This window comes from Aedes aegypti, chromosome 1, assembly GCF_002204515.2.
Source record: "Aedes aegypti strain LVP_AGWG chromosome 1, AaegL5.0 Primary Assembly, whole genome shotgun sequence".
Classification (NCBI taxonomy): domain Eukaryota; kingdom Metazoa; phylum Arthropoda; class Insecta; order Diptera; family Culicidae; genus Aedes; species Aedes aegypti.
In genome coordinates this window covers 309,676,155-309,702,803 of record NC_035107.1, presented here as the reverse complement: position 1 = coordinate 309,702,803, position 26,649 = coordinate 309,676,155, and the positions used below count along the sequence as shown (strand labels likewise).

The window sequence follows — 26,649 nt, the reverse complement described above, 5'->3', positions numbered from 1 at the left end:
GTCGGTTCTGTGGCTAATGTAATAAAATCAGTGAAAACGGTACTACCGCAACTATAGGAACACCCACAACTAAGGGAACACTTACCCTACAGGCTTATCTGCAGTGCTCGATTGCTCTTCGTCGATGTTCTCTTTTGATTATTAAACAAAATATAATAGATTATCGTAACATTTTTCAATACAGCAAGACCAATGACGATACTTACTTTTTAATGAATCAACAATAGTCGAAAACAGTTTCCAGGCCAAGTAGTTAACTAAAGAGCAATTTGATGGTGATAAATCGGTCACTGCAGTTACGATCTTATGATACAGAACGCGATAATTTGCAATAATTTTCATAAAATTACTTTCGAAAATCGTGTTTTGACGATAAGCAAGTGGTTTTGAAAGACTCTAACAAGATTAGTACTTTCGGTCAACTTTTGTATGAAACACGACCACTGTGCGACGACGACGATGGAGGATAAGTGATTTTCCATTCGAACCACACGCTCTAAAAATGCCGCTTTGAAAACGGCCGAAAAGTGCTGCTGTTGCTGCTATTGCTGACTTTGGTTGTTCGGGAAACCTTTGATGTATGAAAATTTCTGACTCAGCGCTCTCTATCGGAATTTTGCACGCCGATACTTTACGAGCATTCTGCCTGGCTGGTTGTTGCTAGAAGCGGAGTAGGCCACTTTGCCTTTGGTTTTCGCAATCCAAGCAGGCCATAAGATGGGCACAGAGGAAGAGGATTTCCGCACACACAATCAGAGCAGGGGCGAAACCAGAGAAAAGATAACTCAGCCAGCAGCACATTATGTTGATGTATTAGTGGGGACTGCTCGAAAGGAAAAATTTACGAGAGGGGGAAAAAAGTCGAGCATAAATGAGAGAGAGGTATAAAAATAAAATACATTAGGGCGTGGTTAAAGCCATTATTTTTTTTGTTGTTGTTGATGATGGCAGCACTATCATTCACTTGCCGATTTTCTGCTTTATTATGGTCGGTTGGCGGTTCGTCTCACATGTGTGTACTACTCTGCTCGGAAGGCCATTTAAAAAAAGATGTGCACAACAGTCCGAGAGGCGAATTCGATTATGTCGATGTTTATGTATTTTATTGCTTTCCTCCGGGACGGATGGATTTGCTCCGGAAGGGGAAGGGTTTTTTTGCAGATTCCCATGGGCAGCGGCAAAATGTAGGGTAATTAAAGGTGAAAAGAAGTTACAAGTGCCTTCGCAGGTTGAACAGAAGTCGAACTTTAATGGTTATTGCTGGTTGTTTAAAAGTGTTTTATTGTTTGTTTAAGGTCTGGCGATAATCGGTCCAAATGTGCGATAGTTGCTTTTAATTACTGCCTGCTTCCCTGGGTCCCTTTTGCAGATTGCCATGTTGGGCCCTGTGGAAGGGTTTCGCTGGGTGGATTTACGACCAGCAATTATTATCTATTCGTTTTCCGACAGAGAGAGCACACCAGTGGTGCGAAATCTGTGGGAAAAGATAAGAAATGTATGGGCCCATAACCGGCGCTGTCCACCTGGATTAGGTGTTGTGTCTGCGTTAAAGAGATTAATCATAATTTAGTAAGTCGTTGATTTTGCGCAAACAAACCGCTGTATCGTTAAATGCAATCTCATATCACCATTAAAATCAATAGCAGGGGTGTCTTGTTCCACTTGGGCTGAGCGATACAAAGTAAACAGCAATAAGAAGGTGCTTTGAATTTTATGAATGGATATTTGAGCTGTAATTCTCACCGACTTTGTTCACACTGTTTCGGACGCGTACGGAATAACTTAGCAGATGAATTGTATTATTATAAGTTATAAATATGCATTATTATTTTGTCGCGATTATGATAACTGTTGTCAGATTCATTCAATAGATCTAAGGTGCGTTTCGTGAACCAACAATCTGTAATTCTTAGAAAAGCTGAGTTTTCTCTTCAACATTAGATTAGAACAGATCATTTTTTTATCTTACAAACAATGTTGCAAATTGTAAGATCATTATACTAATCAGTACGGCTTACAACTTCATTATACTAACAAATACTACTTACTATAATGAGTGCTACCGCATTGTTACTATTCCACTTTGAAGTCTATTACAAATGCATCCATTTCTAAATACACAACCAATTTGATGTTAAGGGTGGATACAGACATTTTATATATTTTTACATTTTTCTTGAATACCCTTAATGTGATTTTTGAATGTTGAATTTTCATCTAGCCTGAGCCCTGGATACTTAACTGCATCTGCCCGATTGATTGGAAGCTCTTTTATCGTGACAGCATGTCTACTTGAAGGTTTCAAATAAAGAGTTTTTGATTTATGTGGGAATATTTCAAGTTGAGTTTTGGAAGCATTATGATAAATCTTCCATTTTTGCATGTATGAAGAAAAATGCTCCAAACTTTATTGTCATCCCTGAGGTAACTCAAGGAAGTCAGATATGGAAATATTGTAAAATATTGGTCCCAAAATGCTACATTGAGGAACAGTAGCTCTAACAGGAAATCTTTCAGACTTGGAGTTCTGATAACTAACCTTGAGTGTACGATTTACAGATAACTTAATTTATTCTAACAATGTACGTTGAAAATTTAATTACTAATAAATATTTTTTTTCCAATAGCAACTATGAAACAGTAAACTAAGCTCTTTGCTTCCCCACCTTTGCTCATTCCCACAATCTTACAAAGTATTCTTCACCTCTCAACGGTAGCAGTTGCAAGCCGCGGCGGAATCTAAACCAGCTTGATTGATCTGCCTTGTCTGGAACCGATGCAATGCGTACACAAAATGCCGACGGCTTCCGAGAAGGAAATAAATCACCGATTATTTATCGATCTCAATCCTCCAAACCAGTTATCGATATAATAAAAATCCAAACAGCCAAATCAAAACCCCTCGAACGAATCGGACCAAAGGAGCTTTCCGCCACCTCCACAGAAAAAAAAACGGGATTTTCTCTTTTATGTTTGCTTACCCTTAACTATGGAAGCGACCGTTAGGGTGGTGTTGTAGACCGTCCACGAGGAGCACGGAGAAGGTCAATTATTGCACGGCAACGAAGTTCTCCAGGAGAGAATCGATTCCAACCCAACCTAACGGCCATGGGAATTTCGCACCAGCTGCATGGCGCTAGACAGAAGCTACCGCGAAGAAAGAATCGATGCCGCCGCCGGTTCTGTTTACAAATCATTCCTATAAACAGCGATTAGGTAAACACTTTCCCATTCGCCTTGATCGTTGTGTTCCTTTTGGTTTTGAATGTTGCACATAGCCATTCTCTGCGGAGGAAATTTGGGGACGTCATCGCGATGGGGTTGAATGGTTAGTGGAGAAGTATTATAGATTATATTCCCAGTGTTTGTAGATTTTCTATATATCATCAGTTCTTATTTAATCAGAAAACTTGGAAAAATCGAACCATTTCTTTTTAGAGATTTTATATGATAAATTCAAAATTTAATTAAAAAAAACAAACGCTTCCTTTCTTTTAATATTTAAAGATATAACAAATTAAGGGACTTCCTAAGCCGAGTGGTTAGAGTCCGCGGCTACAAAGCAAAGCCAAGCTGAAAGTGTCCGGGTTCGATTCCCGGTCGGTCCAGGATCTTTTCGTAATGGAAATTTTCTTTGACTTCCCAGGGCATAGAGTATCATCGTACCTGCCGCACAATATACGAATGCAAAAATGGCAACATTGGCAAAGAAAGCTCTCAGTTAATAACTGTGGAAGTGCTCATAAGAACACTTAGCTGAGAAGCAGGTTCTGTCTCAGTGAGGACGTAGTGCCAAGAAGAAGAACAAACCAGCGATTTTACAAACGCGTAAATTTTAACAATTTTGAACCCAAATTTGTTATTATGGTACTAGGCATAATATATAACAAAAACAAAATGTTTGGAAAAAATTAAGATGCCTCATTTCAAATTTCGAAAATATAATTGTTTAGAATCTTTCTATTATCTGAAAGAAGTGAAACATTTCAGAAAAGCATAGCATGACAAAATGTATCATCAAGTTTTGGAATTATCTAGAAATATAGGTTATATTTGGGCATTGTCGATGGAAAATCTAGATACTCAAAGCAAGGTGCTTAAAGCAATTTTTCAGTTTTGAGTTTACTAAATTTTGAATGAAGTCGAGTCTAGTACACGACACTGAAGACGGCCTTACAATTGAGGTAGATATATGCGTATCAGTTAAAGGATACAATCTCCAGTGGAATTAAATGGTTTAGTATCAAATTCGGTTTTTCATTTACTTATAAGTATTCCACTAAACAGCTCGAAGATTTATTATAAATTATCGTAATATCGTATGGTCGACGAGATTTTTTGTTTACAATCAACTTTCAAGTTTTACTCGATTAGCCAAGCCACAAATTCGATATTTAAACATTTTATTAGAAACTCATTCGTAAATAAAGAACAAATTTCGGAATTAGACGGGGTTGGTGGTCTGATGGCTACCGCTTTTGCTTCATATGCAGAAGGTCATGGGTTCAATCCCAGGCCCGTCCCTTTCCTCGTACTTTGTAGTTGTATATCTCTCACTTGCTTCTATCTTCCATTCTAAATATATCACACTCAAACTATTCGTTCATAGCAAACGCTAGAACCAGAGACGGACAAGAAACTGTTTCCCTAACGCTTCCTACTTCCACACGCACGTCTTTCTTACGCCTGATACATAGGCAGTCTGCTAACCACAAAAGCAAACCTCTCTGCCATGCCTTTCCCCCAATCCCCATACACTCCCGCATGAACTGGCGTGGATGCAGTGGAATACACGGTCTACGTGGGAGCCAGTTCAATGCATCATCAATTCCTCCCCCTTCCCCTCATTGGTCTGCATTCTGACGTGGCAGGCACCATTGTCGCTAAAAATAGAAGATCACCAGCACTTATACACTGAGGATGCCTGTTAGCCCCAAGCAGTCATTCGGTTGGTTCCTTGTGTAAGTGCAGCTGATCTGGCGATACTGGAGTAGCATCCACGGGCGGCCAATCAAGCTCAAGCTCAAGCTCAAGCGTAAATAAAGAACAAATTTCGGAAACTTCAGTAACTTTTGGAATATAAATATTGGAACAATCTTATAAAGCATTCTTGAAGAATGTTTAAATGCTTTCTGAAACAATTTCCAGAGGACTCCTTCAGCAAACTGGTAGATGTTTTTGACTAAGTTGCTATGAGAGTGTGTTAAAGTTTTTCTCGATAGATACCAGGGTAATTCTAACTTCTAGCTTACTAGTGAAAGCCGGGTTTTAACAAAATGCTAAAGTTTGACATGCTGTAACTTTGAATGCTTATGAGAAATCAGAAATCAGTAGAAATGTGACAGAGCTACACATTCGCTCAATTTCATTATCATAAAATATAGCACAGATTTAAGTAATTGATACAACTATTATTTTGAACGAATTCACCTGGCACATAACTTTTTACGGGTTTTCAGAATATTTTTGAATTTTCTGATAATTATATTGTGCTGATTACTGATTACTCTTACGGAAACGAAGCTATAACCAAATTTTGTAATATTGGTTATTCCATTATGCATCATTTACCTCAGCTTTAATTAATTCAAAAATACATTTCAAGTGAAGCATCTGTTTTGTAAGATTGTTTGAACATTCTGTATGCATTTGATTGATTCAACTAAAAAAAAAAAACAATTGTTGAATTGTCAAAAGCTACACAAAGGCTCTAGAAAGACGGTAAAATTAGCAAGGAATTTTTTGGAAACAACGATTTCCAAAAAAGCTTATTTTCCATGCATTCAGTTTTTATATTATAGATAAATTAAAATCATGACGAGTAATCTGAGACATTTGGTAAAAGTAACGTTACTTGAAGGCTTCAATCTTTAATTTAGAACAATTTGTCTCTTTCTCATTATTTTTGAGTTGAATAAGAATTGACAAACATTCTGGATTGAATAAGATAGTGGTTTAACAATTGTCAGATGTTTGTATCCCAAAAGTTTTAAAACAATTTCAGAAAACATTAGATCACAATAATTAGCAATAACTAATTACAAAACAAGCGTACGATATGTCCCACAAGGTATAAAAAAAGTTTTCATTTCTATGCTTCGGAAACCGTGTAAGAAGTAAGTTTTTTTAAGCATAAGGTTTTGACGGAGAAAGACGTATACAACTCTTTCAAACAATATTAACAGTTTATTGGCAGCAAATTCAGAGATTGAGATGATGAGCTGTGAATGTTGAAAATCATTACATTTTCCATCAATTCGGAAATTTGAAGTACTGTTTCAATGAGGGGCCGCTGTTGAACAAAGACTGATTTACTTCAAGAATGAAATGGCTATGCAAGAGATGTTCGATATCTTTTATCGTTCTCTATGATTCATATTGGAAAAAATCTTGTCCTGGAAATTTGCTCATGTAAAAAATCATGTTTATATAGAGATCTAATTTTGTTACAAGATAATAAAATTGCATTACATTTGTCATTGCATTAGGGTGTCTACTCATTTACATAAATGGAATTCCTTGATATTTCAAGGTTTTTTACAGGTTTAACAAAATAATTCTAGGTTCAAGAAATACTTTTATTTCAGATAGATAAAAAAATATTGACAAAATAATTTGATTCAGTAGCGTTTCAAACTTCCAGATTTTTTTTAATGCATATTGAAGCGGAACAATATCAAAGATTAAGTTTTTTAACTGAATTGTATTTGATAAGAAGACTGTTTTTTTTAGGGGGGTCTGTAGCCTTGAGGTTACGCTTTCGCTTCATAAGCGGAAGTTCATGGGTTTCCGTTCCCAGCCCCTCCACAAAAAAAACCCGTCCAGCCACCAGAAGACGCCTCACGGAGGACCGTGCTTTGGGGAGCACGTCCATCCTCCGTCAGTATCAGATGGTGACTGAGACAAACTGACCCTCTTCGCAGGCAGCTAGCCTCACTAACAGCAGAGCTCTCTTCCTACCTGCTCGGTGTGAGAGTAAAAGAGTAGGAGAGAGTGAAACTAGATGTAAATATAGATAAGTTGAAAATAGATCTGTATCGGTAAAGAAGATACAAGATCAACTGAGTCCGGCACAGTAGTGGCCACGAGCACGAAGCGCCTTAATAAAAAAAAAAAAAAAAAAAAAAAAAAGGCTGTTTCTCATATCACTTGTAAAAGCTCTGATCATCATTATAAACTTAACGGAACTTTCAAGCTCAACCCTTAACATTTATTTATAAAAGGCTCCTCGTGCGAAAACTGATTGCATGGTCTAAGTATCCATTTTTGGCCCACGTTCAGAGAAGAAACCTTAAATGGTAGCCATAAGTTTTGGATACTAAGTGTTTGATCAAAGATTCGGATATCAATCCGAAGATTTACTCTGGCTAGGATAGATGGATAGATTTTTTATTTGAGAGATTTGCAGCCCGAAGCTAGCTCACCTCTCAAATTTCTTCAAGGATTCATGTAGTGACTATTTTCTATGAAATCCCTTCGAGAATTTTCCTAAGGAAATTTGTTTTAAATATCTCAAAAACACAACCTCGACTTTGCCAAATATAATCACAGAAATTAACTCAGGGTTCGTCCAGAATTTCTTTACAGATTCTTTCGGATATTTATCAAGAAAGCTTTAAGTCCTCCAGGATTTCCCATCGATTTTCCTGGGACATCCTCTAAGACTTCCGTTTAGAAAATCTTCAAAAATTCAACTAGAAGTTTCTCCAAAGATGCCTCCTGGGATTTCTTAAAAAATTCCATCATAGTTTCTTTAAGATTCTAACTAGGATTTTTTCTAATGATAGCTCCAGGAATAACTCAGAGATTTAATTTGGATTTTTCTAAAGATTTCTCAACAAAGACTTTAAAGATTTTTTCAAATATTCTTCCAGAAATTTTTCTAGACATTTCTCCAACGGAATGTGAATGATTTTTTTTTTCGAATTCGAGAAAATGTTCATGAAACTTCGTAAGGTTTTTCTAATGCAAATTTAAAGTAATCTCTGATGAACCTTTTGTGAGTTTATAGGTCACCCTTTATGAATAACAGTTACTAGAAGAACTCATAGACCATTGACATTTTAGAAGAGTTTCTTAGTTAAATTATTGGGATGATTGAAAAAAAAAAAACAGTGAAAAAAAATCTGGCAAAATACTGCAGTGTTCATTAGTATGGAAACTCAAATTAACTGTTATAAGCTACGTAGGATTTTTTTAGGAATATTTGGAAGTACTGCAATTGTAATTCTTTGATGAAATTCTAGTGAAATTTCTAGAAAAAAAAAAAGTCTAGAAGAAATCCATGATGAAACACAGGGTCTAATTTGAGGAATTCTTTGTAAAGTTCTTAATAAACTTACTCAAATAACCTTTTGATGATTGTTTGAAGAAATTCGTGGACGAAATCACGTAAAAGTTATTGACGGGATTCTTGGAATAAATCCTCAGTACAATTTCTTTCAAAAATGCTGCAATTTACCTTTTCGGTTTTTCATGGGAAAATATCTGTAAAAATCTTCAGAAGATCTCCTAGAGTAAAAACTGGAAAAATCTGGAATTCCAGATGAAATCTCTGTAGAAACCACTATGATCCTGGAGCTTTTCCTCGAGAAATTTGAGATGATTTTTCAAAAGAATTAGTTGAAAAGTCTCGTTACAGTCTCTGAAGGTTTCTCTGGTACCTGCATAATTTTGCATCAGAATACATTGCAAGCAAGATATGTAAAAAAGAGACTATATAGACCATTTTGGTTAAAAAAATAAAGACTGTCCCTTTCATCAAAAATAGAGACTTGCATTAAAATAGAGATTAAATCTCTAAAAAGAGACCTGCTATCCTAGGATAGATAGATTGTTTCGACCTTTTAAATAAAAAAAGTTCATATTCCAGATAAGTTATCCAGTTTTTAAATAGAATAATAGAATAAAATATAATAGTTTTAAACATCGTGCCTAAAGGTATGTGAATCCATTACTGATCAAATATTATTCCTAAAATTAAATCATGTCATAATTTCATACCCGAAAAGATCCTCACTGAACAGCTCAAGGAACGTTTTGATAGCGGCGCAGACAAAGTTTTTTGGGGGTTTCGACGTGAAAATCCTTTGTCGTGAACATATTCTTCCACGAATTACTGCCTCAAAGAAATTTCCCTGATTGTTATCGGAATTCCCTGAGAATTCAAGTTTTAACAAAATTCCCTGATAATTCCAGGATTTCCAGGTTTTTTCAGGTAGTAACTTAAAATAGTGCTTAAAAATTTGTTTGATACAGCGAACATTTGAGAGCAGCCATTTTGTAATTTGTGTTAATATGCAAATTTATAAAATTTGGAGAAAGTTGGATAATGAAACAGAAAGTTCTTCACTAAAAGAGGCTGACAAAATCTGGTCAGTACTGTACTCGAATTATTCTCATCGTATAGGAAATTTGCGCTCCCTTCTAATTTTTGGTGGTTGACCACCGGCTCACCCGAGGAGGGAAGAATAACTCGTCAATAACTTATGCATACCATATTTTGGTATCATACCAGAATTATATATTGTTCAGTTATCAATACCTCATTTTGGTATTATAATGGTATTTGAAAAAAATGTTTAAAACAATTATAAATACTTCATTTTGGTATTCGACAGCTATTGAGGACTGCTGGAGGTATTGAACTAGTATTGAAAAATTTCACTTTTATATGAAATTCCATCAAGTATTATTTAGGTATTACAATACCTGATCTAAGTATCAGCTTGGTATTTGTAGAATATGCAGAAGGTATTATTTGAGATATTTTACCTCTTATGCAGGGCTCATTCATACCTCATTCAGGTTGTAAGTATTGGAAATTATCTGGTATGGAATACCTCAATTTGGTATTCAGTAGTTATTTTCTTCTGCTCGGGCACTCATGGCGCTCGTATCACTTTTGTTAGAGTTTGACGTTTGTAGCATTGGGCGTTAATGTTTGCGTGACTATGTTTTGAATCAATAATTGTTTTGTTGCTACGTCTGTTTGTCTGTGCTAAAACATTCAAAAATCTAGTAAATGAGTCGGAAAACAAAACTTATCAGGGATCCATGTTTTTTAGAACAATAGAAACATTTTCAAGTCTGTCTTTTAGTTATTGAACAAATCAACATGCGTTACGTATATTTTAAGAGTTTTTTTATTATTAACTTTAAGGATTTTAAATTAAAATAGTGTTCTATATGTTTTTTAATAATGCACACCACAATGGCCGCGTTCTGCTTGCAAGTGCACGGATCTCGTCATCAAACTAAACCATTTTGTCTCAAATTCCCAACACGACTGGTATTCCAAACAGTGGCGATCTCAAAGATAATGATTGATACTTTCACAACTTTCAATGCAGAGGACTTCAACCATAAAAGTATTGATCATCCATTGAAGAAAATTGAATGGTTTCATTGACATCACTATACAAAAGCAAGAGTTCGGAATATGAGTCATGCTCGAAATTTGAGACAAAACAGTACATTTTTCTGATTCAAATATTCTATATGAATATTTTAGTTGTATAAAATGGTTGTACCAATTATAAATATGGTTGACCTAACAGTTGAAATAACGAAATTTTTATTGTCAATGTTGTCAAAACGAAAAGATGCGATTAATTGAAAATACAATTTTGATTTTTTTTGTGGATCTGTCACAATTCAATTGATTTATTGATTTAATGCAAAAAAAAGAGCACAAGGAAGAGCGATTGCGTGAAACTTAACGTTCATTTTAAAAGTTTTGACACTGTTCGAGATCGAAAATCGAATTATCAGAGCGATCATAGTTTGAGCATTCAGTTAAGGATCATATAAATTACACTATTCCAAAATCAATTAAACACAACCTGGCTGGAATAAATATATTCATGTAGTTTTGAGAAATGTATCATCCAAATCACTTGAATTAAGTTCTACGTTCAGCGCAACCACTCTTATGCTAAGTATGGAAGACAAAGTTGCCATCTCAAGTTTCAAAAACATTATATTTTAAAAATATCTAAAGTTTTTACTTCAAGGTCAATAAGGGTAAACTCTGAACAAAAATTTCAACTCTGAATTATTATACCCTGCTGAAGTTCTCAAAGATTCTCCTCAAGATAATTTCTATGACACTTCTGCTTCAAAATATTCTACACTCATTGTAATTCCGATCCCGTGTTTCAATTTTCCCACACTAAATTACCAATCCAAAACCCAATCTGATGCATTTTTAATCTTCTGCTTCGCAAATCCAATCCAACAACGCGCAAAACACAAAGAATAGTAATTGCATTAAAATCCAATCACGCCAAGTATATTCCTCTCGGCAGCTGCACAAAATGTGTCACGCTTCTCGAAAGTGCAATCGGTCGGTTGCTGCTCTTGTTGCTCTTGCTGTTGCACTTCCGCACCGCACATGCGAGATTTTGAGCGCCAACATAGAGAATAAAAAAAAAGGTGAAAAGATGCACCCAAAGCCAGCCAGCAACAGAACTAGCAGCGGCCAGCGACTAGCCCATAAATGTAAACAGTTAAATAACAGTTTTAAGTGTTTGTTTACTCCAAAAAGTGTTTAAGTGGCGCCTCTCTCGCCGATGATCGCCGCGCCGTTGCAATGCCGCCGCCGACGACGTCTTCTTGCTGTGAGGTGCTCTATTCTAAATAAACAACAGTTCCTTTGGATGTTGCTCTGCGCGACTTTATCGCCCCTGGTGTGGGCGCTTTGACTTCGATTTTTTTCTTTTTTGCTTTGGATTCATTATAGTTTAGTGGTGGTATGAAGGGAAATCGATTGAAGTTGATTTGTTTTGTCTTCATGCAGCACGTTTGTTTTCCCGAGTAGTTTTCCCATACCGTGTGTTCGGGTTATTAATAGACCAACAAGTAGGTTCAATGTCAGTAAAATATGGGTTAGCACTGAGTTTTGAGGGATTTTCCTACGCAAAACATGTTCACCGACCTTTTCTACGAATATTAACACGCATTCACATTAATCACTAGTGGTAACAACGACGAAAACCCCTAATTTACGATTCAAAATCCATCAACGACTACCATCTAGATAATTTTACCTTTCCTTACTCCATGGACACCAGTATTGTTATGAGAAAGTTACTTACTTGCTAGGGGAAAATACCATACTCACTATGACATGTTATCTACCTCAAACGGGCAACACACTTTGCAGCAGTGGATTAGTAAGGTTATCAGGGGAAGCGAAAGAAAATAATAGGAAAGGAAACTAGTTTTCGAAAATTTTGACTTCAAAGTAATGTTGTTTGAACTCATGTTCAAAAGTTACTCAAACCAAGTATTAATGGTTAATCAAGGAAAAATTTCGATCTATCGGCAATTCAACTTTCTACACCAAACAATATAACTGAAAATACGAAATTAGAAATAAATTTTGACAAGAATGGAACTTAACCGAACTTAAATTTAACTTAAACTTAGGGAAACTGAAAAAAAGAGAAGCGACTTACCTATCCAGTCTGGAAGAAGTGTGCCCGCAAGAGATTCTGAGTATCTCTTACCTGTGGAGGAGAAAACAAAAGTAAAACAGCATTAGTTTACAGCGCATAATCAAGGATGAATTACAATTAATTTTCATTTTTCTCCGTCCAGCCGCCACCGAAAAGCGTTTCCGAAGGTGTTTTCCAGTTGCACACTCAAGGAGCAGAGATGCAAAACTTTCAATCTCAGCCCCGTGGCACGTCGTTCATAAATTTCCTCCGGCGCTCTGTTCGAAAACCCCCCCAAAGTCCGGAACAGCAGCAGCAGCCCGAAAAGCGCAGATGAACGGAAAAATCACGTCTTGGGGAAAATCTTCCTATAGGAAACGTGCTCGTGTTGGTGTGCCTCCGTTGGTCTAGGTGAGCGGCACCATTAGAGACTCGAAGATCTTCGGAGCTCAAACAAGCCATAAATCCTAGGCGACCGACCGACGCTTCTTCTATCTTGGCGGCTCCGTTCGTTACCGTAAGAACATCTCACAGTGGGAACCGAAAAGCCAAGACGTGTGCGCACAGGTGTACCAACATAATTGCCAGTAATTTACATGAAATATAAATTTTTAAACAAAATGTGTACTTCAACATGTTTCGCGGGGCAAATTTATGGTCACAGCTAGTTTTCGTCCCCAATCATTCAAAAATCTACACAAAACAACGAAAAAAAAAGTCCACTCTCCACCCGAACACAAACGAAACCATTAATTTTCCGCACCGTTAATGTGAGTTATTCGCTCCAAGAGCCCACCCAGACAAATGTGGCGGGAACGCATAGCAATCAACCTCCCGAACGCCCGCTATAATCTGCATAAAAGTAATCACAGTTAACGCAATAATCCGGAAGGCTGACCACCGCTAACATAATTAAAATAGTCAACCCTACTTTTCTAATTAATTTATTCCTGTGTAGACTCTTGGCCGGGGAGAGAATGCAATCCGACAACCGTCGGTCGGTCGGTCGATCGAAACGGGAAGTTGTTTTCTCTGTTCCGAAATGGAGAATTAAAATCTTTAATCTTCCACTCCAGCGCTGAACATCCCTTTTCTTCTTCTTATAAATCACGGTAATCTCCCGGGTGTGGTTTCGTCGGAAAAAGATGCTCGAGACCGCTTTATGGAGGGGATGGCCATAATTTGTCTAGGAAGTCTTGTTTTTTTTCTGCGATAGATCCAGTTGGAATCATTCTTACTGGATGAGGTGAATCAGTACGCAGCCGAAATCCGTTTATCAGATTCAGTCACAATATTCGCTCGGATTTCCATATGTCACGAGAAGGAGCAACTCAATATCTTAATATGCGGGTCTTAAAATATTTTTAGCAGGTTCCTAATTTCATCTGTCTGGCCCATATGTCTTCGTCGAGCGATTTCAAAACTCTCGACACAGTTCCTAATGGATAAGACGATGATAAATGGTCACCCACGGCGGTAGCCCCTCGTCGCTTCGTTTTAGAAACCAGGGTTGCCAGATAGGTCTTCATTTCGGAAATACTGAAATATTGAAAGCATAGACAAAAACATAATATCTTCAATTTTAAAGATATATATGGCGTATATATTATAACAGTGGTTCCCAACTTTTTTGAAGCTGCGCCCTCCTTTTAAATTTTACAAACATCCCGCAGAATCCTTGAAATGAATATCTGTTTTTTTATAGAACCACATAAATTGGTTGCAGTCCAAAATAAGGATCTAAATTAATTAAAAACAATTATAACATCATCCTAAGGGATATTTTGTTTATTTCTCTTCAGCATTTTAGATAGGATTTTCAAATCATCTCATCAGGCATTGAAAAAATTCTATCCAGAAACCTGTTTAGAAAAAAAATGTATTAAATCGCCAATGGAATCCGTGAGGTAGTACGCGAGAGATCTTGTTTGGAATCCACGTAAGATATCTGCGATGAAATTTGTAAAAATCAATCCATAATCTAGCCACATACAGTGTTGGAAGCAGTCACGGTTAATATCAACGAAAACGTGTCGACTACCGTGACTTCCCTTACTTGGCAGCGTTTTCCTTAAACATTCACAACACGAGCGATCCAACGAATGTCGGAAAGAAAAAATGTCAGTTGAATGCCTCTGGCCATGATAGATTTGCTAGGAAACGTTACGATTTTGTTTGCTTCTGTCATTTTTCGTAATAGACGCTGCATTAGGGTGGGGCTTATTTCCAAAAATCTTCGGTAGTCAGGATTTACAAAGTGGAAAATGATCATCGGTCCCAAAATAACATCCTGTGAAAAAATGAGAATTTTTGATGAAGGTTTAGAGGTGGCGCAAAGGGCGTAAGTGCAGTTTTTCCATTTTAGTGAACTCTGAAAAATTTTGGTATACTTTTCAGCTTGTTTTGGTGATTTTAAGACCCTTAAGGGCAAAAAATCACCTCAAAATTGCGATATCTCCACTCCTTCAGATGATATTTGACGAAATATATATTATGCATGCGATTTTTGGCCCTTGAATAGGTTACGCTGACTGATTAATATGAACCCGAATAAGCATATGAATAGCTGGGGAGAATTCCTATGCTAGTAGAATGGAACAAAGAGCAACGAAGAATGAGAGAAAGAACAAAGAACACAGAAGAATGTAAGGTGGGTTGGGTTAAACAGGTGGGAGGGTGAAACTAGTGATGTCTTAAGCGTAACTGAGGAATCTAGAAAACGATGATTATATTTATTGACTTCATTTTTTTTTATCTTTATTAACGAGATTTTCAGCTCTTTAGCTATGGGCTAGTTCATCTCGGGACCAACGGGTTTACTTCCCTTCCGAAGGATGTCGCCACTGAAATTTTTAGTGACTATCTCGGGGATGGGATTCGATCCCAGATCCTCAGCGTGAAAGGTGTGTGTTCTAACCACTACACCAGGTCCGACCCCTTGACTTCTATTTAATATTACCTACTACAGAAATATTTCGAGCAATTTTTCTTCAAGTAGGAGAAGAGCACCAATTTTTTAACCATCTTTAGTTTTCGACCCATGTATACGATTATATTGGAACTTATTGCAACTTTATTGGACTTTATGGAAAAATTTCAATAACGGCTAAAATGTCCTTAATTCCATGCGAAGTTTCATCATTATTCTCCTGGTAGATATTGATAAATGCACGTCACTTTACTGCTTTAGTTCAATAATCGTTTGGTTGTTTTTTTTCTGAATGATGATAGCAATTTATCGAAAAGAACCGTTGCAAAATTTACATCCTGGAAATTCAGTCTCACGCAGTATCTATTAAATTCATAACTAATTTATATAAATATTTATGTATAAATAGGACATCCTGTGAAAATTCCTTCATGTAGCTCTGTCCTAAAACATATGTTTCAGAACTGTGACGACTTAATTTTGGTTTTATTTGAGAGGTTTTCAACCTGAAGTGCTTTATCTCTTGCACCCTATAGAAGCTCGTGCACTAATTTCAATTTTGACTACCGATTTTTTACCTTCTGCTGTTGTTTATACACATCGATTTCAAATACAGATGTAGAACGATGTATTGAACTTCATCTGCATTTTCGTTTGTCCGAAGTTATGTTGATGGTGTTGTGGCGAAAGTGAAGTATTGGAACCCCAAACGCAATTAATTGCTGAAATGGCATCATAATCCAGAAATTCCTGTGGAAATTCTAACAAGAAGTGTTATTGCTGGAAAGCAAAAATCGTTTGTAGATTTACCTAATAAGGATATATCGTGTGGGATCAAAATCCGAACACCTAAGAAATGAATCTAAACCCTTCCACTTCATATAAAACTTCTTCTATTTGTATGAAGTGTACGGATTTTGAGCCTGTATGGATTTGGGCCCCTCTATAATTTCTTTCAGATTATAAAAGCAATTGCTGGAGTTATATCAAACGGACATTCTAAAATACTAAATGAGTGTTTAACTTGCATATAATCACATCTCATACATCCAACCGAGATTTTTACACGGCTCCATAGTTGATTCTTATATAATATCATCAGTTACACCCTCCCCTCTGTTTAACCCACCCCACCTAACAATCTTCTGTGTTCTTTGTTCTTTCTCTCATTTTTCTTTGCTCTTTGTTCCATTTTACAAGCATAGGAATCCTCCCCAGCTATTCTTATTCGGGTTCATAGTAATCAGTCATTGTAACCTATACAAGGGCCAAAAATCGCATGCATAAAATGTATTTCGTCAAATATCATCTAAAGGAGTGGAGCTATCGCAATTTTGAGGTGATTTTTTGCCCTTAAGGGTCCTAAAATCACCAAAATAAGCTGAAAAGCATACCAAAATTTTTCAGAGTTCACTAAAATGGGAAAACTGCACTTACGCCCTTTGCGCCACCTCTAAACCTTCACCAAAAATTCTCATTTTTTCACAGGATGTTATTTTGGGACCGATGATCATTTTCCACTTTGTAAATCCTGACTACGAAAGATTTTTGGAAATAAGCCCCACCCTAACGCTGCATTCACTGTATGCGTGTCACATTCTACATAACAAGCAAAATCAAACTATTCGTTTTGTTTATGATCCGATTTACGATTTATACAAATGTCATCATGTCAAAGAACATTCAATAGACTTTTTCTTTGTTTTTCTCGATGTTCATTCTACCACTCGTGCTGTGTGTGATGACGGAAACGGAAAAATGCAAGATAATAAAATTATTTCTGACCATAGCCACGGAACGAACGTCGCGAAAAGTGTCGAATTTTTACAGCACTTTCAAATGCACATCTTAAATAATTCTTGTCCAAAATCTTCGACTGCCTTTTAGGGGAAGTTCTTGGCAAGATTGCAAGGGTTTTTTAGGCTATTTTATTAGAAAAATTTCTTCAAGATCCAAAGGCTTTCACTCATCCACGGAGATCTTATTGCAAAAAAAAAAAGATATTGTTAGAAATCCAGCAAATTACTTCAGTAAACTTCGAAAGATCATGACAGGTAAAAACTGACAAAAAACCAACAGAAATCTCCTTGAATTTGAGCGGACTACGTCAATGGTTTGAAAGGAAGAAGTAAAAAATAGAATTCCCTGAATTCTGCTGATTGTTTTCAAAGGCACTTCCTAGAAACTATATTAGTTTAATTTCTATTTGAATCTATCTATCTAATTGCAAGAGGTATATTAAGAATATTTTATCAGTATTTGTGAAACTAGAAAAACAAAATAATCAACTATTTAGAAAAAGAATATAGAAATTTTGAAATGTACACAACAACACTGAAAAAACTCATTTATTTGTAATGGCTTCGCGGACCTCCTGAGAAGCCGTGACCGCCTCCTAGAGGTCCGCGCACCACCGGTTGTAAGACATGGCTTTAGAAGCATTCCTTTGTTAAAAAACCACTAATTGAAATTAAAATCTTAACTTCACTTTTTCAATTAGTGTTTTTCTTAAAGAATAATCCCTCCATAAATATAAAAAATGCAGTGAGATTCCTTCGTGATCTAAAACCTAGTTCATGATTCAATACCTAGTGTAACATTTGGAGGAATTTAATAAATAAATTTCACGAACATTTTTTGAGAATGTCCAGTAGGAAGTTTAAACATGGACTTTTAACAATATGCCCTGTAAAATAATTATGGAGGACCGTCAGATTCCTTCTTGGATTCTTGGATAAACTCTTAGATCAATTTCTGATTTCACTCCTATCAAGCTTCCTGTGAGACGATGAATTCTTGAGGAAGCGATGTGGTTATGATAGGCAAACAGTCTCAACACAAGCGCTTTTGAGGTATACATGAGATGGGTGGATATGGGTTATGAGAGTAGCCTGTGTGAACTGTTGGGATTTGAATTCGAAACTTGTAACCATCTAAGTTATTGGGTCACCAAGTGCCTTGGTAGCTAAGTTGGTAAAGCGCTCGTCTAGCAAACAAGCGTCGTTGATTCAAATCCCTGCTGAGCACGTGGATTTTTTTCATATTTTCACTCATAATTCATTCATCCTTACCACACGTAATGAGTTAATTAATTTAAAAACCATGCGCATTGGATTACCGAACAGCTCATTAAATCTTTAAAAAAAATAGAGATAATCTCTCACTTATCACTCTCTGCAACAATCATCATTTGCAGCAATACGCGACTTTAATCGCATGTCTTAAGGAAAAAATTTCAAAATATCTTCCAGTGATTTGTCTAGAGATTTCATTTGGAATACTTTTAGGGACTCAAACAGGGATCTCTCTAGAAATTCATCTTCAAACTCTCCCAGAAATTCTTACAACGATTTTTCAAATGATGCTTAGGGTCGATTTCTTCACCATGGTTTAAGCCGTAAACTACGCTTACTCATATAGTTAAACTAGGTTTAAGGTGACGATGAATCGAAGCCAAACTTCAAATTTTCAAGAGCACAAATCTAGAGAACCGAAAACCCGTTTTGAGTGAAAACTTAATCGATTGGTCACCACCAGCTAGTGCTCAATCGATAAGGTTTTCATCTTCAACGGATGTTTAGTTCTCTAGATTTGTGCTCTTGAAAATTTGAGGTTTGGCTTCGATTAATCTTCACCTTAAGGCCTATGTGAGGGTGAAGAAATCGACCCTTATAAGCGGTTTCTTCACCACCGCTTAGGCCTTAAACCTAGTTTAACCATATGGGTAAACGTGGTTTACGGCCTAAGCGAAGGTGAAGGAATTGGCCCTCAGAGGATTTTCTCCTGAATTTTATCCAGGAAATCCTTTAGCACTCCAACGATACTACCTCCAGTAATTTCCTCAGGGATTACATCGATTCTTTTTTTCAAAGACTCCTGGAGTTCCTCCAGATATTTCTTCACTAATCCTTCAACCAAATTCTACAGTTGTTCTAGGAGATCATACGAAGATTCTTGAAGATGTTCTAAAGTTTCAAGATTTACGGATATACTAAATAAATGGATGGAAAAATCACCGGAAAAATCATGGAAGACTTAGGACTTCCTTGAAAGTGTTGGAAAAAAAATCCTGACGGAATCTTTCGGGTAATTTCTTGGAATATTCTTGGAGGAATTGCAGGGTAAATAATTGTTTTATGAACTTCTGTAGAAATTTCAGAAAAATCACTGAATCTTTGGGAAAAAACTTAATTTTCAATTTCGAGAGAAAATCATGAAAAAATACATACAGTAATACACTACCAATCTACAGTGTGATCCAGAGAGCCATTTTAAAATAAATGTTTAAATAAGCAAGTCCTAATACTTGATCTGAAGACATGTAAAATGCATTCGAACCCAGTCTGAAACCTCGTTGAGGAGTGCAGGTCGTTAGGCCAAAGGCCATTACGCCGGATGCCGTTAGGCCGAAAGGGACGGCCTAATGGCCTTCGGCCTAATGGCCTTCGGCCTAACGACATTCGGCCTAACAGCATTCGGCCTAACGGGATAGAGCCATGTTTAAATAAGCAAGTCCTAATACTTGATCTGAAGACATGTAAAATGCATTCGAACCTAGTCTGAAACCTCGTTGAGAAAGCTTGCGTAACAATTGTAACATTTCGCAAATCGTTAGAAATTCAAACAAAAGGATGACACTCTTATTGTTTATCCAAATCGTGTTTGAGTCTTCCTCAATCTTCTTGTTTCTCGTGAAGTTAACAAAATCCCATTCTGAACGTACTTATATCTTGATCAGTAATTTTATATGCTTTTATTTGCTCAAATATCGCCCATCATTCCGATTTTTTTTTTCTTCAAAGACTAAACTAGGAATTCGTCCAGATATTTCTTCACTAATCCTTCAACCAAATTCTACAGTTGTTCTAGGAGATCATACAAAGATTCTTGAAGATGTTCTAAACTTTCAAGATTTACGGATATACTAAATAAATGGATGGAAAAATCATGGAAGAGTTAGGACTTCCTTGGAAAGTATTGAAAAAAAAAACCTGACGGAATCTTTCAGGTAATTTCTTGAAATATTCTTGGAGAAATTGAATGGTAAATAATTGTTTAATGAACTTCTGTAGAAATCTTCAGAAAAATCACTGAATCTTTGGGAAAAACTTAATTCTCAATTTCGAGAGAAAATCATGAAAAAATACATACAGTAATACACTACCAATCTAGAGTGTGATCCAGAGAGCCATTTTAAAATAAATGTTTAAATAAGCAAGTCCTAATACTTGATCTGAAGACATGTAAAATGCATTCGAACCCAGTCTGAAACCTCGTTGAGGAGTGCAGGTCGTTAGGCCAAAGGCCATTACGCCGGATGCCGTTAGGCCGAAAGGGACGGCCTAATGGCCTTCGGCCTAATGGCCTTCGGCCTAACGACATTCGGCCTAACAGCATTCGGCCTAACGGGATAGAGCCATGTTTAAATAAGCAAGTCCTAATACTTGATCTGAAGACATGTAAAATGCATTCGAACCCAGTCTGAAACCTCGTTGATTGGTGCCGGTCGTTAGGCCGAATGTCGTTAGGCCGAAGGCTATTAGGCCGGATGCCGTTAGGCCGAAAGGGTCGTTCGGCCGAAAGGGTCATTAGGCCGAAATAATATTTTTATCATTTACTACTTTTCGGTATGGCTAACACATTCATCAGTATTTTTTCCAAAAGCTGTTCATTCTAGGTATACATCACAGCGGATATTGTGGGCTCTTAGGTATTGCAGATAATCCTGAACTAACAACTGACAATCCATTTGACCTAAAAATTCATTCAGCGGTTTCTAGATAATGTAATTTGTCCTGTCCTATCCCTTTTAGTCACCCATCTGACTTTACGGTTTATTAGAACTATCGGCCGTTTTCGACACTTTCGGCCTAACGACCCTTTCTGCCTAACGGCATTCGGCCTAATGACCTTCGGCCTAACTGGATAGAGCCATGTTTAAATAAGCAAGTCCTAATACTTGATCCGAAGACATGTAAAATGCATTCGAACCTAGTCTGAAACCTCGTTGAGAAAGCTTGCGTTACAATTGGAAAAGCGTTAGAAATTCAAACAAAAGGATGACACTCTTATTGTTTATCCAAATCGTGTTTGAGTCTTCCTCAATCTTTTTGTTTCTCGTGAAGTTAACAAAATCCCATTCTGAACGTACTTACATCTTGATCAGTAATTTTATATGCTTTTATTTGCTCAAATATCGCCCATCATTCCGGATTTGGTAACAAAACAAAAATAAATCTTTCAAATCATGAGATGCGATTCCAAAAAGTATCTATTATTGCAATATTATTTATAAAAGTTTAACTATACACATTTTTGTCGAGATTTGTAGGGGCCTCTAAAATGTGAGAGCCCGGGGGCCTTAGCCCCCTCGCCGCCCCCGTTAATGCGGCCCGGCTTGAAATTTATGAAATTTTTCTGTTAGACAGACTAGTATTTCGATTTGGATTTGGTTATAAATTCGGAGTTTGATTCATCTATGGAATTAGTATTGGATTCATATGGAAATTCACAAACGATTGCTCATGAGATTCAAGAGAATGATTTCCCAGAACAGAATTTTCCCAAATTCCCCACAGGTTCTCCTCAAAACTCATCCTAAAATCAGTAAAGAATATCTTTTTTATCGATAGAAATTCTTCTATACGTTATATGAACATAAACCCGTTACAAACTCCAGAAATCAACAAGGATGAGATTGATGTTTGGAATTGGGTATGGATTTGGATTTCTGTTTGTATGATATCATTAGGGATTGTATTGGGATTGGAAATGTGGTTTGGATTTGAATTTGGATTTTGATTTTAAATTTGATTGGGAATGAAATGGTATTCTGATATGGGTTCTTTGCTGGAGACTTCAACCTTCTAGCGTATCTGGATCTTAAGATACAGAGGTGTAAAGAAAATGGACAGCGGACGAATTCGCAAACAGATTTTTCATCGCCAGATAGCACTCGTTTTGCTGAACAACTTTGCCGAAAACACCAACCTTCTAGCTCATCAGGATCTCAAGATACGGAGGATTTAAGAATATTTGTTACTAGCGCCACTTAGCGGACGTATTCCCAAACATATTTCCCACTGCCAGATAGCCCTCGTTCTATTGAACAATTTTGCCGAAAACACCAAACTTTTAGCCCATCAGGATCTTAAGTTGAAGTAAAAATGTTATAAGCGCCACCTAGTGAACGAATTCCAAAACAGATTTTTCACTGACATATAGCCCTCGTTCTACTGGCCAACTGTGCCAAAAGCACCAACCGTCTAGCTCATCAGGATCCTAATATATTTATCCGTCATACCATAAACTGTAAGAGCTTTTCCGGAAATTCTGAAAATTTCAGCAAAATCCATCAAGAAACAGAAAAGTTATGCAGGTTTTAGTGTTTTTTCAGCATGCAAAAGTATGTTGGCTGGATGAAGGTTAATCTTTAACCATACGAAAATTCGGCTGATTACTACAAATCAAGTACGCAGCCACTGTAATGAAGCTTTTCTTGAAGCTTTTGTATTAGTTCCGTAGGAGGACATGTGGACGCTTGATCACCTTGGTGCCATCTGTGGTTGGGCATTTGAAGTTTCATCATGCAATCAACAGATGGCGATGCTGTTTGTTATTTTTTTCTTCGAATCCGGATTTTTTTTTTCAAACTTGGATAATCGACACAATATTATACACAAATTACGATTAGGAATCATAAATACTTACATTCGCAGATTTTTTTCCAATCTTTCAAATGCATATACATACTCCCCACAACATCCTCTATGAATACAGTTTGATGAAATTCTGTTAGAAGTATAATTGTTGTAAATTTCTTATATTTATTAAAAAATGTGTAAATTTCTGAAGGAATTTCAGGTAATTTTTTAAGGAAGTTTAAAATATAATACATATAGGGTAGGTGTACCAGTTATGGCCATAGTGGTTCCCTATTTCGCCATGCGTGATAATTTGAATGTCTCAACATTTTTAAAAGTTTTTTTGTGTTTTAGCAGTAAGATTAACGATATATCTTGATGTTAAAACATTCAAAAAGATTAAAAATGTGAAAATTATCCGAATTTCGCATATGGCCAAATAGGGAACCACTATGTCCATAACTGGTACACTTTCCCTACTTAACTGGAGCTTATGAACCTCCTAATCTATTAAGGACGTTTGTATGTTTCAAGTAATCATTCGATTGGTGCATTGTAGATTAGCTTTTTTTGTGATCTGACACTGATCATACTCATTTTTTTTTTGTCTCCAGGAATTCAGATATTTTCTGAAGATTGTTCAATGAGATAAGTAGTTGGGTTAGGGGCAACATTGCTTGAGTTACTCGTGGAAATATCCTATATAAACAGAAAAGATTGAAATCAAATTCATTGATTCTTGGAGAGATTTCAGCGAAATATTCAGTAAACTTCTGTCAACATCCTGTAGGTTTCTATAACGATTTTTAATGAAAATTTTCTACGAATTCTATGTAGGAATTCTTAGAAGCAGTCTTTCATGAATTTCCACCAGGGATTGGATGAAAATAATCATTCAAATTTCTCCGATCGCATGAAAAAACCCTGCATCTACGCCAGTTCATGCAGGAAGGTATAGCGGTAAGGCAAATTGTAGGCATAGAGGCTTGTTTTTCGTTAGCAGACTGCCTATGTTCAAGCGTAAGGAATGACGTGATATAATAATGGAAGAATGAAAGCGTGACGAGTGCTATGAACGAATAGTTTAAGTGAGACAGTTCAAGAGTGGAAGATAGAAGCAAGTGAAAGATACAACTACACTGACAGGGATGGGCTTGGGATTGAACCCAGAACCATCTGCTTATCAAGCAGAAGCGGTAGCTATTAGACCACCAACCCCGTCATATGTTTGCGTCACTCTTAGAGATATTCGAAAAAAAAAATCATCTGGCATCCCTGTCCGCAACCCAAAACCCGAACGCAGCCATCGCATCGTCAGCTCCCAACCTCCTGCTCCAAATCCCACGAAAACGGTGGTGATGGGGGTGTGCATATAGGAAACGGGGCCAGCTCTCCTACAACCGAGAGGGACCTTGTGACTCTAAATCATGTTTGATAAAATGAAGCAATAAAAATGGTTGGATGTGGAACCATAAATTTCCCACTGAAAAGACACAACGGCTCTCATCCTCCAGCAGGGCTCGGAGGAGTTGCTGCTCTTGCGCTCCCGATCTCGATCTCAATCTCGAAAGATGGTCCCAGGAGGGAGGATGAAGAAAGCACGGAGCGCTGGGGAAGAAAATGAAATTTACATATAGAAAAAAACTTCTTTTCTCGAGTATGTCGCTCCTACGACAACGAATAACGAAATTTTTATTTTTGGTTGATGTGCGGCGCACGTGAGGAATGGGACAAGCTCTGGGGGGTTCGAGGGAGGGAGAAACGAATTTTTATTTATACGTTTTAATTTTTGTATTCCAGTCTCGAAGCCGATGATAAACCGGTTCCAATGGAAGCTTTTCTGTTCTGAGCAAGCGGCCATTGAAGGAAGTCCCTTGGAATTAATAGTGTCACTCTTATCGAGGTACGCTTATCTACCGATAGGATCCCGGATTTGGAACTTATCGGTTCGGTAATTTCGCTTCCATTGTCTACTTTCTGTTTAAGGCAATAGGCTGGGAACCGTGCTGGACAAGTGTAATGACGGTGTTGAATTGAATTAATTGGCCTTACGCACGTGATGCTGAGTAATAAGTTCGGACCGGGTCACAATTAGAAATAGAGAAATAGAAGCTCGTTGGCCCTTCCCTTAAAAATACTTTGGGCTGTCGGCTTGAGCAGAAACGAAACTTAATAAGTTATCTTGATTTATTGCCTACTTCCACTTGTTTCACCGGTTGGTGAGATAAATTAGGAACTTTACAATTTCGCCTCCAATTGGTGCTGAGTGGTCTAGATCCATCGGAGGTTCGTGACGAACAATTTGAATAAATTTATTCGTTTCATTTCGGCTTGGTGTTGATGACTCTTGGACTGGCACGAGAATAAAGTGAGAGAATTAAATGAACAGCTGGGCAGCTTCCCGCACACAAAGTGTGAATCATGCTTTTGAAGACCCTTAGGGAAAAGTGAAACGATTTCAATTACATTATTATTTATAACGGTGCACGTTGTCTTGCAATTAATTCAACTCTTATTGGAGGAAGAAGAGCCAAGAAGCTTAGCTTTCTTGTGGAATGTTATCCCATAGGTAAGTCATCAACAATATTGCCTATCTCTGAAGCAGTTGATCATACCATCTCCACCAGAAGACAACTCCATTTGCTTCGATGTCTCTGAAATCCGCATTCCTCGCCCAATAATGATCACTGTTTATCTCATATTCCACAGCGGAAGGACGGGAAACTGTGTGACACATGTCCGAGATATTTTTCCCTGGTGCAGTCTGTGCCGCACAATGGCAAAAACCACACCATCCAGTCCAGCTTCTTGGAGAGCAAACAACATCTTCAGGTTGGAAATTAAGTCGACGGTGGAGAAGCGTAGACACAACGGGGAATCCTTGCCGCGAAAAGTGTCATGTAAGTAAGATTTATAGCTTTTTGAATTTGATCATCATTTTCTTCGCTTCTTATTTTCCGCCAAGCCGCGATCCTCATCAGGTGACCACATTGCATTGCTTCGACTTTTCAGGTCCACAAGAGGCTCGACAAACAAAATACGAGAATATCATGTTAGTGTGTTATTTTTCGCGCGCCTTACGCCTCTTCCAGGGCTTGAAAGTTTGAGAAATATAATTTATTCTTTTAATCAAACCCGAATGAGGAATCTTCCATTTGCGTAGCAGCAGCAGAGAGCTTCTCATCCACTTACTGGATAAAGGAGTTTGTCTTCTTCGAACCACGTACACGCTTCTTCGGGGGCTGTCATTTATTCAAGGTCTTACTCAACCGCCCGATGATCGTCGATCACAAAGTAATGTACGAGTGCGAGTTTCAGCTGCCCGGCTTCGCACTTTTGAGCGTTTATTATGCTGCGACAACGCGTGACAGCTGGCATGTAAAGCAACCATCGCGCAAATATATAGTTGCTATCGCGCCCCAAAGACTTTGACCATACTCATGGAATGGAGCATTTGCATACCCACCTACCCACCGCAAGACCAAAAAATCCGACAAACCTGTTCATCCGTCACGCCGGATTGCGGTTATAAATATTAAAACAAACTAGAGCCGACTTTAAGGGGCCAAGTACTTGTGGGTACCATAACCGCTTAGAGTTGATGCTGGTTTAAACCGGACTGAGATGAAAACAGGAC

At 37.3% G+C, this 26,649-nt stretch overlaps 1 protein-coding gene across 4 annotated transcripts in view; it reads right to left on the bottom strand.

Moving 5' to 3' along the window:
* LOC5579159 (homeotic protein ultrabithorax) overlaps positions 1 to 26,649 on the bottom strand; it is a 611,952-nt gene that overhangs the window by 153,781 nt on the left and 431,522 nt on the right. For 3 of the 4 annotated variants that reach the window (XR_002498764.1, XR_002498763.1, XM_021838501.1), the window contains one exon: positions 12,462 to 12,512. The exons of the other annotated variant lie outside the window; for it this stretch is intronic. Coding sequence is in view for 1 of the 3 variants with exons in the window: in XM_021838501.1 (XP_021694193.1) it covers positions 12,462 to 12,512 (51 nt within the window). In the remaining 2 variants the exon portion in view is untranslated. The remainder of the gene's footprint in view (positions 1 to 12,461; positions 12,513 to 26,649) is intronic. 4 annotated transcript variants of the gene reach the window in all.